The sequence below is a fragment of the Clavelina lepadiformis genome, chromosome 8 (genome assembly GCF_947623445.1).
Source record: "Clavelina lepadiformis chromosome 8, kaClaLepa1.1, whole genome shotgun sequence".
In the NCBI taxonomy this organism is placed as follows: Eukaryota; Metazoa; Chordata; class Ascidiacea; order Aplousobranchia; family Clavelinidae; genus Clavelina; species Clavelina lepadiformis.
The window spans coordinates 19351682-19365915 of NC_135247.1; the positions used below are offsets into that span (position 1 = coordinate 19351682).

General features: G+C 37.5%; 1 protein-coding gene and 1 long non-coding RNA gene across 3 annotated transcripts; one reads left to right on the top strand and one right to left on the bottom strand.

Moving 5' to 3' along the window:
• Positions 1–46: 46 nt before the first annotated feature.
• LOC143468567 (uncharacterized) lies at positions 47–1854 on the bottom strand. The gene is made up of 3 exons (XR_013118999.1): positions 1714–1854; positions 1154–1356; positions 47–827 (listed from the first exon to the last, which is right to left on the bottom strand). It is a non-coding gene; the product is annotated as an uncharacterized LOC143468567 (long non-coding RNA).
• Positions 1855–7461: 5607 nt separating this feature from the next.
• LOC143468519 (uridine-cytidine kinase 2-B-like) lies at positions 7462–12524 on the top strand. Of its 2 annotated transcripts, XM_076965793.1 has the most exons (7): positions 7462–7638; positions 10160–10319; positions 10402–10498; positions 10570–10715; positions 10773–10870; positions 11516–11564; positions 11844–12524. In XM_076965793.1, the coding sequence occupies exons 1-7, from the start codon at positions 7540–7542 to the stop codon at positions 12029–12031; spliced, it is 837 nt and encodes a 278-aa protein (XP_076821908.1). In that variant the 5' UTR covers positions 7462–7539; the 3' UTR covers positions 12032–12524. The 2 variants fall into 2 exon arrangements, with proteins under 2 accessions (XP_076821908.1, XP_076821907.1); XM_076965792.1 differs by lacking the exons at positions 10160–10319; positions 10402–10498; positions 10570–10715; ... (1 more) ...; positions 11516–11564; positions 11844–12524 and adding an exon at positions 8519–10054 and having other exon boundaries at positions 7500–7638.
• Positions 12525–14234: the final 1710 nt, after the last annotated feature.

Here is a 14234-nt window from a genome sequence, read left to right on the forward strand (position 1 = left end):
GTTCAGCATATAACTGTACTAATCGATCTGGAAAAACAAATATTGATAAGATATCATTCCATACATTTCCGCTATCAAACCAAGATCTTTGCAAAAAATGGATAGTCGCAATGAAGAGAGACAAATTTAAGCCAACAAAAATCAGTGTACTTTGTGGAAATCATTTCAAGGCAAGTGATTTTCTTGAAGGAGCAAATAAACGCAATCATCAGCGTGAACGACAATGTCTAAAAAACGATGCAGTACCTTCTGTTTTTTGTTTCCCATCCCATCTCTGTGCCCCACCACATTTATCCCGTAAAAGAAAACAAAGGGCTAGCATTGTTATTAGCTCAATGAAAAAAAGCAAGGCATCAGAAGACAAAAAAAGCATGCAAGCAGTTACGTCCAGTTGTGTTGCACAGGAACACAATTACTCAGCATCGGTAGTACTGACACCAACAAAATCTCACTTGCGCAAGAAAATTAAAATTTTAAGGCAAAAAATACGACGTTCTGACAAGAAGGTACAATCACTAAAAGCAGTTATTGACAATCTGAAATCTAGCGGTTACATATCAGAAGAAGCAAGCACAATGCTAGCCAACAACTTTTCCGGCATCACAAAAGAACTGTTTAGATCTCAATTGATTAACAATGGACGTAATTCCAAAGGTCACCGTTACAATGATGAAATCAAAAAATTTGCTTCCACACTTCACTTCTATTCTCCAAAAGCTTATGATTACTTAAGACGATCATTTTCTTTGCCAGCACCAAGCTCTTTGGCAGACTGGGCATCATCAGTCAATTGTGAACCTGGTTTTTTTATTGATGTTTTCAGTCACCTGCAAAAAAAGGCCAATACTGACAAAACATACTCGGACTGTGCACTAATGTGCGACGCAATGCACATCAGGTCACATACACCTTTTAACAAGTTTACTGGAAAATATGAAGGTTTTGTAAACTATGGGGAAGGCATACTTCCTTTTGATACGGAAGCTGTTGCAAGTGAAGCACTGGTTTTCATGCTAGTTGGACTACAAGGCTGCTGGAAATATCCAGTTGGATATGTTTTATGTAACAAGATGACAGCAACTGATTTAAAGTTGCTCATTTTCAAAGCAATTGAAATAGCATCATCAAATGGCTTAAATATTGTTTCCGTTACCTGTGATGGTTGCAGTGTAAATTTGCAAGCTATGTGTCAAGCTGGTTGCAAGATAGGGCAATCTGTGGCAGAAATTGATGGCGCTTTTAGACATCCAAGCAAAGAAGACCCCATTTACTTTATGCCAGATCCTTGCCATATGCTCAAACTGGCTCGAAATGCTTTGGCTGACTTGGGCATCATCCATGATGGAGAAAAACAGCCTATAAAATGGAAGCATATCAGCAATTTACACAAAATTCAGCAGGAAGAAGGCCTTAAATTTGGCAATTCATTATCAGTCAGCCACATTGAATTTCAAAAACACAAAATGAAGGTGAAATTTGCAGCCCAGACAATTAGTAGTTCGGTTGCTGATGCTATTGAATTTTTGATGAAATATGGTCATGAAATATGGTCAATTTAAAGACGCCAGTGGAACGATCCATTTTATCAGGGTCATTGACCAATTGTTTGATGTTTTAAATATTAGAAACCCATATGGAAAAGGTTTCAAGAAACCTTTGAAGCTTTCTGACAGAATGAGATGGGAAAGTGTGCTTAGCAACTCAATCACCTACCTATCTCAGTTAACTGTAAATGGAGTTCCTCTCTTAGCACACCGAAGGAAAACATTTGTTGTGGGATTCATCCTTGCTTTATCTTCTGTACGTAAAATTGCCATGCAGCTCCTAGCACGACCACAAAATTCACTTCAGTATCTTCTAACATATAAAATGTCTCAAGATCATCTAGAGCTTCTATTTGCATGTATCAGAGGCAAAAACGGATTTAATAATAATCCAAATGTAATACAGTTTAAGTCCACTCTAAGAAAACTTTTGCTTAAAAATGCCATAACAAGTTCTAAATATGCAAACTGCATGACATTTGAGGAGTCATGTAGTCCAATTTTTTCTTTAAAGTGGAGCAAAACTAGAGCACCTTTAATAAATCATCGTCCAATGATCGACAAAGCGGAAGATGATGCTGAGATAAAAGCGTTGTGCTTAAACCTGGAATCATATAACCTCTCAGAATACCAAGATGCTATACTTGGATACATTTCAGGCTACTTGGTCAGAAAACTGACCGATAGAATCACTTGCTCATATTGTGCTGAAGCACTTATACAAGAGAAGATTTCTCGAGATGACCACAATTACAGCATAAAAAAAAGTCTACCATACCTAGCATTAATTCAAGTCAAAGACCGAGGCGGCTTAATTACCCCATCAGCAGGTGTTGTAACTGTGGTCAGACAGGCAGAGAAGCTCTTTCGAGCTGCTGTTTGTGGATTTAATTCACTAAATCCTAAAATTTCCATCAAGGATCATCTCAGTCAAAACCTGTGTGAATCAATTTATGAAAAAGTTATAAGCTATGATTTATTTCCATCGCTAAGAAACCATGATGATGATTTTGAGATTGGATATGAAGATCTTCATTCTGTACAATTAATAAAGAAAATTATTAAAGAATTTTTCACGATCAGGTTTTTGACCTATGGCCAGCATTACACCAAAACTGTGATACAAAAACACAAAATTGGTTACCGGCAGCAATCAAACAAACTTGTTTTATTTAGCAATGTCTAAGTCATTACTCATAATGATTAATTTCGTTAGTTAGACGTTAGTTGTATTTCGTTAGTTTTCGTTTCGTTAGACATATCGAGTATGTTTGAAAAGTATGGTAAGCCTATATATTAGATATGGTTTGTATTAGGTTTCATCATATTTCATTTCGTGTCTTTCACATTTATTTCTTTCAAGTTAACACCTGATTTTGTAAAAAATATAAGTATATCAATCATTTGCTTTGAATCATGCAACTCTTACTCGATTGAAGGGCTACCCCATTGACTTATGCTAGGCCTACACGGTACCGGTAGGCAATTAGCCTATAGGCAAGCTTATTCATTGATACAGCTAAAATACAAATATTTACAAAAAACAGTCAGTGATAGTGCAATGCAAACACCTCGGCCTTTCAAAAAACTTCCAGAGAATTAGGCCTATACAGAACTACTCCAATTCACATTTGGCTTTTAGCCTTTCTCTCACTCTCTCCCAACGCTTTTGGGCGCATGTGTAATCGCAGGCTTGCTTCACTTTTCGGCTGGAGTTAGATATCTAGTTATTATATATACGATATCTATGGGTGAAACACACAGAGTGCAAAGGTCATGAAACGAAAACTAATATTGACGTCAAGGAGGTAATGCAATTTAAATGTTGGGAAAAGTAAAGATTAAATTTACGCAAAACTTTATATTTGGTGAATATTTTTGCCTAATACGTCAGTTTTTTTTTATTCATTTGTGACACAATGTAGCTGGCCAAGAAACTGGGGTCCCCCTTCTATAAATTCGGTCCAGGGGCTCCTGCAGCTAGTCATTACAGCTACGTGCATATTTTTTTTAACTATTTTCCAAATCAGCAATCTTGTTCAGGACATTATCTTTAAAATGCTAATTGCCAATAGCAACTCGCGAAATGATTGTGCCGCGTGTCCTTTTTTACAATTTGGACCAGTGGCGTAGGCAGAAAATGTTCATGGGTGGGTTTGCATAAGATCATGTAATAACAGACTTTGATAAATGTTGTTTCTATGTAGAAAGGACATGCAAAGAGAAAACCACAGAACAGCATTCACACGTCACTGAAACAAAACATTTAAACACTCCAGGTTATATTTTTACAAATTCATGCTTGAACCCTTGTTCGATGTTTCAATTAACCTATTAACATTCTCTCCCGGAGGTTTTCAACAATGCGAGTCCATTCATTCGGATGTCACTCCTCGTACTCAACAAATGTGTTGTTAGTCTGCGTAATGTAAAAAAAGACCGGTCGATAATACACGTTGTTACCAGAAGAGTTACAAAAATTTTAAGTAATATACAAAATATTTGCAAAAGCATCAGTACTGCGTGTGTTTTTAAGTGGACGACTGCATCGTCAGCTCTTTCGGTGTCGTTCAACCAACTATAAGTTTTCTGTATCATAATTTTAATTCAGGAACTAATTCTTCCGAAGATTTCGTTAAATCATTTTCATGAGATTTCCCCCAAAACTTGAAAGCTTTCGATTTGTTGATGGACTACCCGAGGGTTGGTTCAGCCGGAGTTAAACACTGCAACTAACCGGTGATAGACTTGTGGGCAGTGAATCTAGACATAAAATTAGCAATAAAAACGGAATGAATATTTTACTGTCTGTATTTTACTGTATGAACATTTTAGGTCAATGATAATCTTCATTGGTGGCAGAAGCATCTGTTGGTAGGCTATCATCATATTGCATCTGTTAGTTTGCCTTGAAGCAGGTCGAGGCATTTCCCAAATTTTATAGTGCTTTTGGGCGGTAGGCCATCTTGTGCTGAAGTTTACAAACGATTAAATTTGTGCTCAGCATTTTGCCTTAAACATTTCATCTCAGTGACAACATCTTCTGCGGTGGCAACAGCTCACGTATATCTGTCGACTTTCTTTGTAACATTTTACACAGCACAACACTGCAATCAAAACTCTTTATTATAACCAGGCAAGCAATGCAAAATCCTTCGTTTAATTTCTGATAACAACTACATTGCTCGTGACGAAATTTCATCTAAAGTTCCAGAACAGTTGAAGTCAAATTGCAAATATGCTGTGATGAGCTATGATAGACCTGATTATTAATTCAAAATTATGTAAGTCATAACTTTTTTTCTTGTTCTTTCTTCTCCGCCATGTTCAACGTCCCCTTTCTTCACACGCTATTATTTTGGCTCACTGCATCTTCCACTGGCATTTTTACAATAGAAATTAAGGGACTGGACATTTTTGTTTTAAACGGACAGACTAGATCCTTCCAACGTTTGCCTCCTTCACCTCTGCTGATGTGGTCGCTTTCGACTTCATGAAGCTGTTTTGTCATTTTAACTTGGACATCGATATTTAAGGTAGCTGGACGTTTATTGCTTTAAATTTTGGTGGTTCCTGCAACTGTTATACTTTTTATAATGTTATACTACTGTTATACTTGTATGAGTCGGCGTAAATTTAACGTAAAAGAAAATCTATCGAAAACGTTCCATGTTTGAGTGTACCATGTCATAGTCAACGTCCTACACATAACTGCCACTCAATCAATTCTTCCTCGTGTAACGTTGGTTATGTAACCACCACGAACTTTCCCATATAAAAGGTAACTTACAACCGCATGGAATTTGTAGCAAAGGCTTGAACCAAAAAATATGTGAATTTTCATCTGGAATGACAATTTATTACGTTGTAATGAAATGGTGGTAGGCTTGTGATAAATATATCAATTAATGTAATATAAAATTGTGTACGACATAGAATTCTCATCTATCGAATCAGTGAAGCATAACACTGCGTGACGTAATCGATTGCTTCCCTGTTACTGTGCGTGCATTACGAGTCTTCACTTATCACTTATCAGTCGTATGTTCAAAGCCGCAACATGTCTTTATGCTGTTGCTGTCACAATGTTCTATTTTGATTTATTCGTTCAAAGAACCTTTAATATAATCAGAATATATAGTTGTCGAGGTGTACAATTAATTCTAAGATTAAGAAAAGCAGACAACGACCTTGAGACTCATTCACTTCGAGGACAATAGGCCTAAACTATTCAACAGACAAACTTTGTAATTGAAGTGGTCGCCCTTACAGGCTAAGGTACGACATACAATCATTTCATTACAGGCTATATGGTACCTGAACTTGACAGGTTGATCCACTTCACTACAATGTTTGCGAGTTGAAATGTTTATTGCGGGTGATGATATATGAGTCCCATAAGGTCATTGGATGCCTTTCTCAACCTCGGACTTAATTGTTCACCTTAACGAATTATTGTCTTGTGAAGATGAAAACAAAATTGTCTAACTTGACTCTGAACTTCTTCAAATTGAATTCAACAATGGTTACATAGGAATGACAATTGTTTATACCTGTACTGATTATATTGAAGCTTCTTTGAACAAATACATTTTCACAAATATGTAGCACAGCAACAGCATGAAGCTGTTGCTGCAACCATGTTGCAGCTATTATATCTTAGGACAGTACACGATTAAATGAACAACTGTGAATAGCAATACTGTACTAATACACAGAATAGACAGGCACGATATTCATGTCACGACTTAAAACGGTAAACAGGAAATTATTGACTAGGCAACACAATACCTCGCTAAGCAGGTTTGCGACGACAGGAAATCCACGCTGCATTCTATCTGTAAGTTATAATATGCGTCCATCATCACAACGTTTCTTTCTAGTCTTGTCGAACCAAACCAATTTCAAACTAATTATATTAATTCATGTTCACGAAATATATTTACCTTGATGAAATTTCTTTCATATTAAAACCTAAAAAAATACGACATCTCTGCTAAATCTTCAGCAAAACATTCGAATTTTATTGACCAGTTGAGTCAGGCATTTTTAGTTTTTTTTTATTGGAAGCACGCCTTAACTTAAGGGCGCTATGATTCTTCCAGAATGAGAGTAGTTGATTGTAGCAGTGTCACAGTCACAAGATTAGTGGTAATGGGCTGTGACGCTTTTGGGATAATGAATAATATTATTGTTACGCAATCAATATAACAACAAACTTTAGTATGAAGCCACAGTTGAAATATCAAGAAGACACTGACACGGCAATCTTTGCCTCGTACTCGTGTGCATGACTGAAATACTCCAGGGCCGGCAAGTGTCTGCAACATGACACTTTAAATGCCAATGGTAAAACAAGACAAATGCACCATAGCCCGCACCTGGAACTAAATTGCTTGCGGATCGCCTTCATCTTCGTTCTTGCAAGATCATGAAACTAGAAAGAATATAACCATAAAATGCTGAACACACAAGCAAAGCAGAACGAAATAGCGAAACATTCGTTGCTTAAGCAAATAACGTAAACTGTTAAACTTTAAAACACAATTCAATTTACCAAAACGACAGAAGAAGTTTGATTTGTGACGCAAAATTAAAAAAAGGAATTTAAGTAAAACTAAATTAAGTTTTAGCACATTATTACCGACATAATCGGTCACACCAACCAAAACTCAACATGATTATATAATATATGTCGAAACGGCTAAAGTTCGATCGATTCTAGGAGTATACTGAAAAATCTATTTTTATTCTAGTATTTTTAACCTAATTTTTTATTTACTAATAGTAATAACTAATAATAGTTGCTAATAAATTTTACTGTATTTCACCTATCATTGATTTCACAGTTTGAGAAAAAACTTTTTTGGTTATTCATTATGTGATCTCTATGATCTTTGTTCACCGTGGTAGCAAGTAAATGCATGGGGGGGCGATGGCTTTCCACGTTGCCAAGTTTGTTTTGTTATAAATTTAAAACCGTTAGTAGAAGGAGATGTTGACGGCCGAAGATCCGACGATGCCATATGAACGTTGTATTGAGAACAGACGACCGTTTATTATTGGTGTATCTGGTGGAACTTCTTCTGGAAAGGTAAAAATAACCTTATTTCGTCATCATTACCTCTGGCGTTGCCTTGTAGGCTTGGCTACTGCTTAAATCTGACTGGAGAGTATCGTCAACGCCTTAGGGTTAAGGACATTACAATGGTATCGCACCACTGGGTTGTTGTGCAGAAGTGCACAACTACAGGATACATTTGTATACTGGACACCAGCTACTCAATTTGTGACGTTATCTGGTTTTGTACTAGTACTATAGCCTAGACCTGGCTGTCCAATCGGCTCCATTCATTAAACTAAGAATTAAACTGGACTCGAATTATAGTGCAGTGGTTTCCACTTTATATGACCCCAGCTAAAAATCCTATTGGCGAGGAATGATAAATACCCTTCATAGTGTTTTGTAAACGCTTGATTAAGATGTTTCTAATCTTAAATAATGGTATAGCTAAGTTGTTTGAGTGCTGGCCTTGCAAAAATATGGCTTTTGTTCTGTGTTCGGGTCTAGTAGACAAGTGCACAGTCACAGGATGCCTTTGTATGCAGTCAATTGCAGGGTGCTACTCAAATACAGCTGCAATTGGTGTCCTCACAAGAAAATTTTAGCATATGCTCATAACTGCTATTGGAAATTCGGCTGAATGTATAAACACAGTCCATGTTCATTTGTCATGCTTCGATACATTTTGCAAAGTTTTCTTGGGACTTCTTGCCTGATATGGTTATGTCCTTACTTTGTTTTTTATAGAAAGCATTGTGACTTTACTAGACACCACAAATGCAAAGTCGTATTTTACACTTATATAATACATGAATAAATAGCCAATTAGAAGGTAAAGTACTAAATTTAGACCATTAGACAGCCAGGCAGCCATCACGCACAACAGCAATAACAAGAAAATGGTTTCCAGCAAAGGAAATAAGAAAGCCGTCAAGAAGTGAAGAAAGGTGCAAAGAAAAAGTGAAGAATTAGATCTCTGGGAAGCATAGGTGAAGAATGGCCGAAACCCTCACCTACGCAGACAGAGTTAAAAGACAATGGAACAATGATGTGGCTGAAGAATACAGCAACCATTGCGAGGTGACCATCCAATTGACAAATGATAGCAAGAGGGAAGACATCTACAAGATGCTAAAAGAAACCAAGATATCGCTTGATTACATCGAAGGAATAATTCAGAAACCGGGAAACATGGTAAATATTACGTTAGACCGAAAAAACAATGCTATAAGACTTGCAGAATTACTTCGAAAGAGGCCGGAAGTAAAGTATGCCATAGCCCACGGAGACGAAAGGATAGACCTCACGATCAGATGGGTACCGATCCACTACCCACAGAAACACATCGATGCAATCCTTGCAGAATATGAGATTCAAGGCCCAGCACGTTTGGGCGTCGATAAATACGGCATCAAAGATGGAAGGAGGATCTACAAAGTGAACAAGAAAACGTTGGAACGACACCAACTCCCATCGTACCTGTACCTGGGAAAAATCAGATGTGCGGTAAGCTATTTCGGACAAATTCAAACATGCTCCTTCTGTACAGAACAAGGACATAAATTCAAGGAGTGCCCAAAGAGAAGGCGAGAAGACGAACGAAACGAACGAGATATCCCGATGACGACCGCTCAGACAGTAAAAGCCGACGGGGAGGGATCACCACCACCCCCCAGCGATAGTAAAAAAATATTTTCTGCCTTGGCAGGAACAATCGAACTACTACGAGGAAAGTACACCAAGGATACGGAGAAGAGCCGAGCGGGAGCGGAAACCCCACTGGAAGAAAGCCCGCAGTTAGACCCCGATGAGCGATCCTCGGAACGACCCTTGGAGCGAGACCAAAGTGATAGCCGTGGAAACAAAAGAAAGAATAGAAAGGGAGAATCAGACGAACAACCAGAAGAACCCGAAGCACAGGGATTTATGGACGGACAAATTCCATACGATGCTTCCGATCTCCCACAGAACCTAACACGCATGATCCCCTGCTCATGCGGACAGCACAACCGAATCCGGAGAAACAAGAGCTCATCAAGAACAATCCCGAATTTTAAAGAACCGAACTACTGTAAAGGTTGTACGGCAGCCTTTATGCGATGTGCCTGTACCTCATTCGCCGTAATACGAATCAACAACAGACTTAAGTCGTTCCAGTGCAAAGGATGTGAAATGACTTACGAACCAAATACCGAACACCTTAATGTCACTGTAAACTAAAGATTGTAAACCTCTATGTGTTTCCAGTTCTAGAACGAATCCTGGTTCAAACCCACGAAATGCATTGCCTTACTGTAATTTGCGTCTATTCCGAACATCGAAGTACTCGTGTTTAGTTTTTCTGTGTCCCCTGTTTATACGATCATTTTCTTTTTTTCTCTCTTTTATTAAACGTGCCTTAACAATGTATTAAGAATCGTTTAATAAACCAAAACATAAGCAGCCATTTATTGTACAATGTGGACGTACTACGAAATACGGTGGAGTGTCTGTGATGAATGTAATATGCTCAGCTTGGTTGACAATTCTTACATTACTTTGTTGATTTTAGACGTCAGTTTGTCAGAAGATAATCGAAAAGCTCGGAGCAGGCTCAGAGTGGAATGGCTTGCGGAAAGTAGTCATCATTAGTCAAGACAACTTCTACAAAAATCTCTCGAAAGATGAGATTGCTTTGGCCCACAAGGCCCAGTACAACTTCGACCATCCTGGTCATTTGGTGTTTTTGCTACGTCATGTTGGTGATTATGACGCTGGTAGCGTTTTATCGATATCAGTCGTGATTTTTTTCAGATGCTTTTGACACTGAACTGATGAAACAAACCATACTTGACATTGTCGATGGAAAAACAGTTCAAATTCCAGAATATGATTTCAAAACACACAAAAGGTTTTAAGCATTCTTTATCATGAACATTGTCGCAGAAAATCTCAATTTCTTAAACTTTTGTTTACAACTAGACGGGAAAATGTTTTTGTGAAGCTTCCCCATTGTGATGTCATACTCTTTGAGGGGATTCTAGTCTTTTATCACAAAGAAATTCGAAATCTTTTCAACATGAAGTTGTTTGTTGACTGTGATGCGGATACAAGATTATCTCGAAGAGGTTTGCAGATTTGTTCATCAATATCTTGCCTCAATTTTAAGCCTTTTTCTTTTTCAGTTCTTCGTGACATCACAGAGAGAGGAAGAACTCTTGAGTCCGTCTTGCAACAATACACGTCGTTCGTTAAACCAGCCTTTGAAGAGTTTGGTTTGCCGGTAAGAGTCAGCATATATGACATCATACTCAGCTGGGGTCAGTGACCAAATAGTTTTACTTAAGCAGATTTCTTCTGCTTTGGATGCTTACTTAAGTAGTTTTGTTTTGTTCTTGGGTATTTGAGCTTTTAGGCCAACGTAACGTGCATGAGTATGTTACCAAATGCTGAAGAAGAAAGTAGTCAGTGTTTTAGTTCGAAGATAAGTTGCAGTAATTTTCACATCCGCACAAAACCGTCTACAGTGTACAACTTGATTTTTACGCATTTCATGTAATAGTGCTTTGACAAAGGACAAAAATATGTCTGAAACTATTTAAACTCATAAAATTTTGTATTTTCCTGCAGTTGTATTACTTTTAGCAAGCTCTTAGTCACTTGTGCTTTCACAACCTCATATTTTAGATTGAAAACTGCTTCTTACCTGAGTAGTTTAAAATGTTCCGCTCCATACTTGAGAACTTTTAAACAGCAGTACTTCTACTTGTAGTGGATTAGAATTTTTCGTCTTTGTTTCTGGTTCGTTCAAACTAAACTAAACTTTAATTTCTTTGAATCCGAAGCAAAATTAACATAACATAGGGACCACTTGGTGGCAGTAGAATTATATTTCATAATTTTGTTTAATTGTTTATTTTTCTTACAGACGAAGAAATATGCGGACGTGGTCATTCCCCGTGGAGCTGAAAACACAGGTAATTTTGACTTGTCATGTGACGCACTTCATCCAATTGTTTGTCAGTAGTGAAGGTTGAAGTCGAGCTGATGTTCTTCACTGAGTTCCACCATCATTGTTATGTCACAGTGGAATTTATTGCACATTAATTGACTTGGGCACTGCTCTTACACATGAACACGAGTCTATTTGTAGAATAGGATTAAGATTCTCATGAAATATTCAATTTGTATGGTTTGGTTTATGAATTTGTTCCCTACAAACAGTATTTAGTGACTAACTTTTTTATGTTATTTAGTCGCCATAAACTTAATCGTCCAGCACATACGAGATATATTGAACGGTGGTGTCCTCGTGAAGGCGCATGCAAGAATTGGAAATGGTTATTCGGCAGAACATAAAAGATTGAAGGATTATCAGAACCGTGAGGAAGTGAAGAGTGTCTCCCGCACACTGACCACAGAGGTGACCGCACGTCCGCACTGACCACATTCTCTTGATGCTTTTGTGCCTTGATGTCCATAATCTTGTTAAGGGTAGCAATCAGCAATTGCACTTTGTGTAGAAATCCCTTTTAGGTTTTTCTATGATTTTGTCTGTAATTGTTTTACTGTAGTTCAGCTGCTGCTCCACCAGCTATGTTAGTTGTGGTAGTGTTAACTTTTACACGAGATTTATTGCAATAAGAACTTTTCTGGGTTGTTGAAATTCTGGAATTTAAAAATTAACAGATAATGCCAGTTGTGTAAAAGTTTTCACATCAAGACTCCGCTCTTTATTCTGCTTGATTTTTTATTTGAGATTTCTGTTGCTTATTTTATATTTTCCTTGTCACATTTCCAGCAGATGTCGCATTTTGCGTGTAGTCGCCGATATCCTGAAGCTGTAACCTTTACACCGCTTGTAGAGGCCATCTCATCAGTAAAACAACTTTGCTGCAAATTTTTTTGTCCTAATCACAAGACATATTTGCGCTTGACTTATTTATTTTTTATATAATTAGTACGCAGAAATGTTCCTCAAATCAAGATAAAGCAACGTACAATTAAGCGTCCGACAAACACAGAATATTGCGATTTTGGTAAAATATTGGTATCTATGTCACGATCGGAGTCGAGGTTTTTAGATTCAAGCTCAGATGAAGTTGCTGCGGAATCTTGCAAGAAAACCGAAATTCTGTCTCCAGCAAAAAAGTTTTTTAAAATTAAAATAAAAGCACATAGCAGTTATATGAAATAGTAAAGCCTTATGTCATCAGCAGCCATGGTTCGTCAATATATCTACCCAATGAGCACGTCTATATGTTCAACTCCGGTAAAATATACATCTTCCGATCGGTGTCGGCTCCGGATCTAAGATCACCTTTGCTGCATCATGCCGTAAAAATCCCCTCAATTAGACTGGTGCTGTTTTTCAGTCTGGGAATTACCCTGTGACGGTTACGTCATGAATTGTTTAGTAATAAAACTTTGTAATTCGGTTGTTGACTGGACTTGAATTCTCCTTAATGACGTCAGATAATTTACCTCGCTTGAACTGGTGTGCCCTATATATACTCTTGTGTTGTTTGAAACCGGCCCTTTTTTACGTGATCGATTTCACTGGTTACTACTTCGCAATGTAACATTCACTAAGCTGTGCCCGAAGGTGGAAGCCTTTGTGTCATAATAAATAAAAATGGGAATTTTATCATTTAGAAATTTGTATAAACAGAATTAAGCAACTAACAGCATAGTCACGCCGTTTGAGGAATGAGTTCTCATATCATCGAAGCAGAAGTAAAACCAATTATCAATCGTCCTCGCTCATACTGTAACAATTACCGCCAGTGTACGCGGTCTTTATGGCGAATATGTTTACTGTGTAATACTTCACACGAGTAATACATATAAACCACTGGTTCTCAAACTGTGGTACGCGTACCACTAGCGGTACGCGAGAGCGTTTTAAGTGGTACCGCGTACCGCTGAACATGATTTTCGATGTGCTGTGAGTAATGTGCAGCCCCGGATAGACAAGCTTGTGCAGAAGAAACAGTTGCATCTATCAAATTAAATTGTGTTTTCTTGCTATTCATTGGTGTTATGGTATAGTAATAACGGTAATAACTAATAAATACCGGTACATTTGAGTAAAATAAGTCATTCAGGAGCCAGGTGGTACGCAGTGTAGTAAAAAAAACGAATGAGTGGTACGCGATCGCAAAAAGTTTGAGAAACACTGATATAAACGAACAAAATTAATTTGTCATAACTCTCACAGACGGCGCGTTAAAAATTTTCAGGTCTGATGCGTTTAAATTGGATAAAATATATTTGAAATATTACAAAAGTACGGTAGCCTGTAAGTGCCACAACAATTACAATTTGGGTTCCCAACATTTCTGCACACTCCACAAAAATATTTCACGTTTGCGCAAAAGGTAGGTTTTTTCACATGAAATTTAAGTCATAAGTTTTTCGAGGCCTTGTATGAATTTGAAATAGGCCCAAGTGGTTTTGTCAGGATTTCATGAAGCTATAGACTAAAAACGCAAAACCTTTTGCAGGTAGCCCTATGCGTTTTTTTGAACACTTGGTTTAACTAATTTCACTACAACATCAATTAAAACAAAGAAATTAGCGCAATTTATGGCAACACAGATTCTTAAACTTTAATATTAATTTCAAATTTTTGGGGTAATATCGTT

Coding starts and splice junctions, on each gene's coding strand:
- LOC143468519 (XM_076965792.1), top strand. CDS start 8,605: ATGGCCGAAACCCTCACCTACGCAGACAGAGTTAAAAGACAATGGAAC.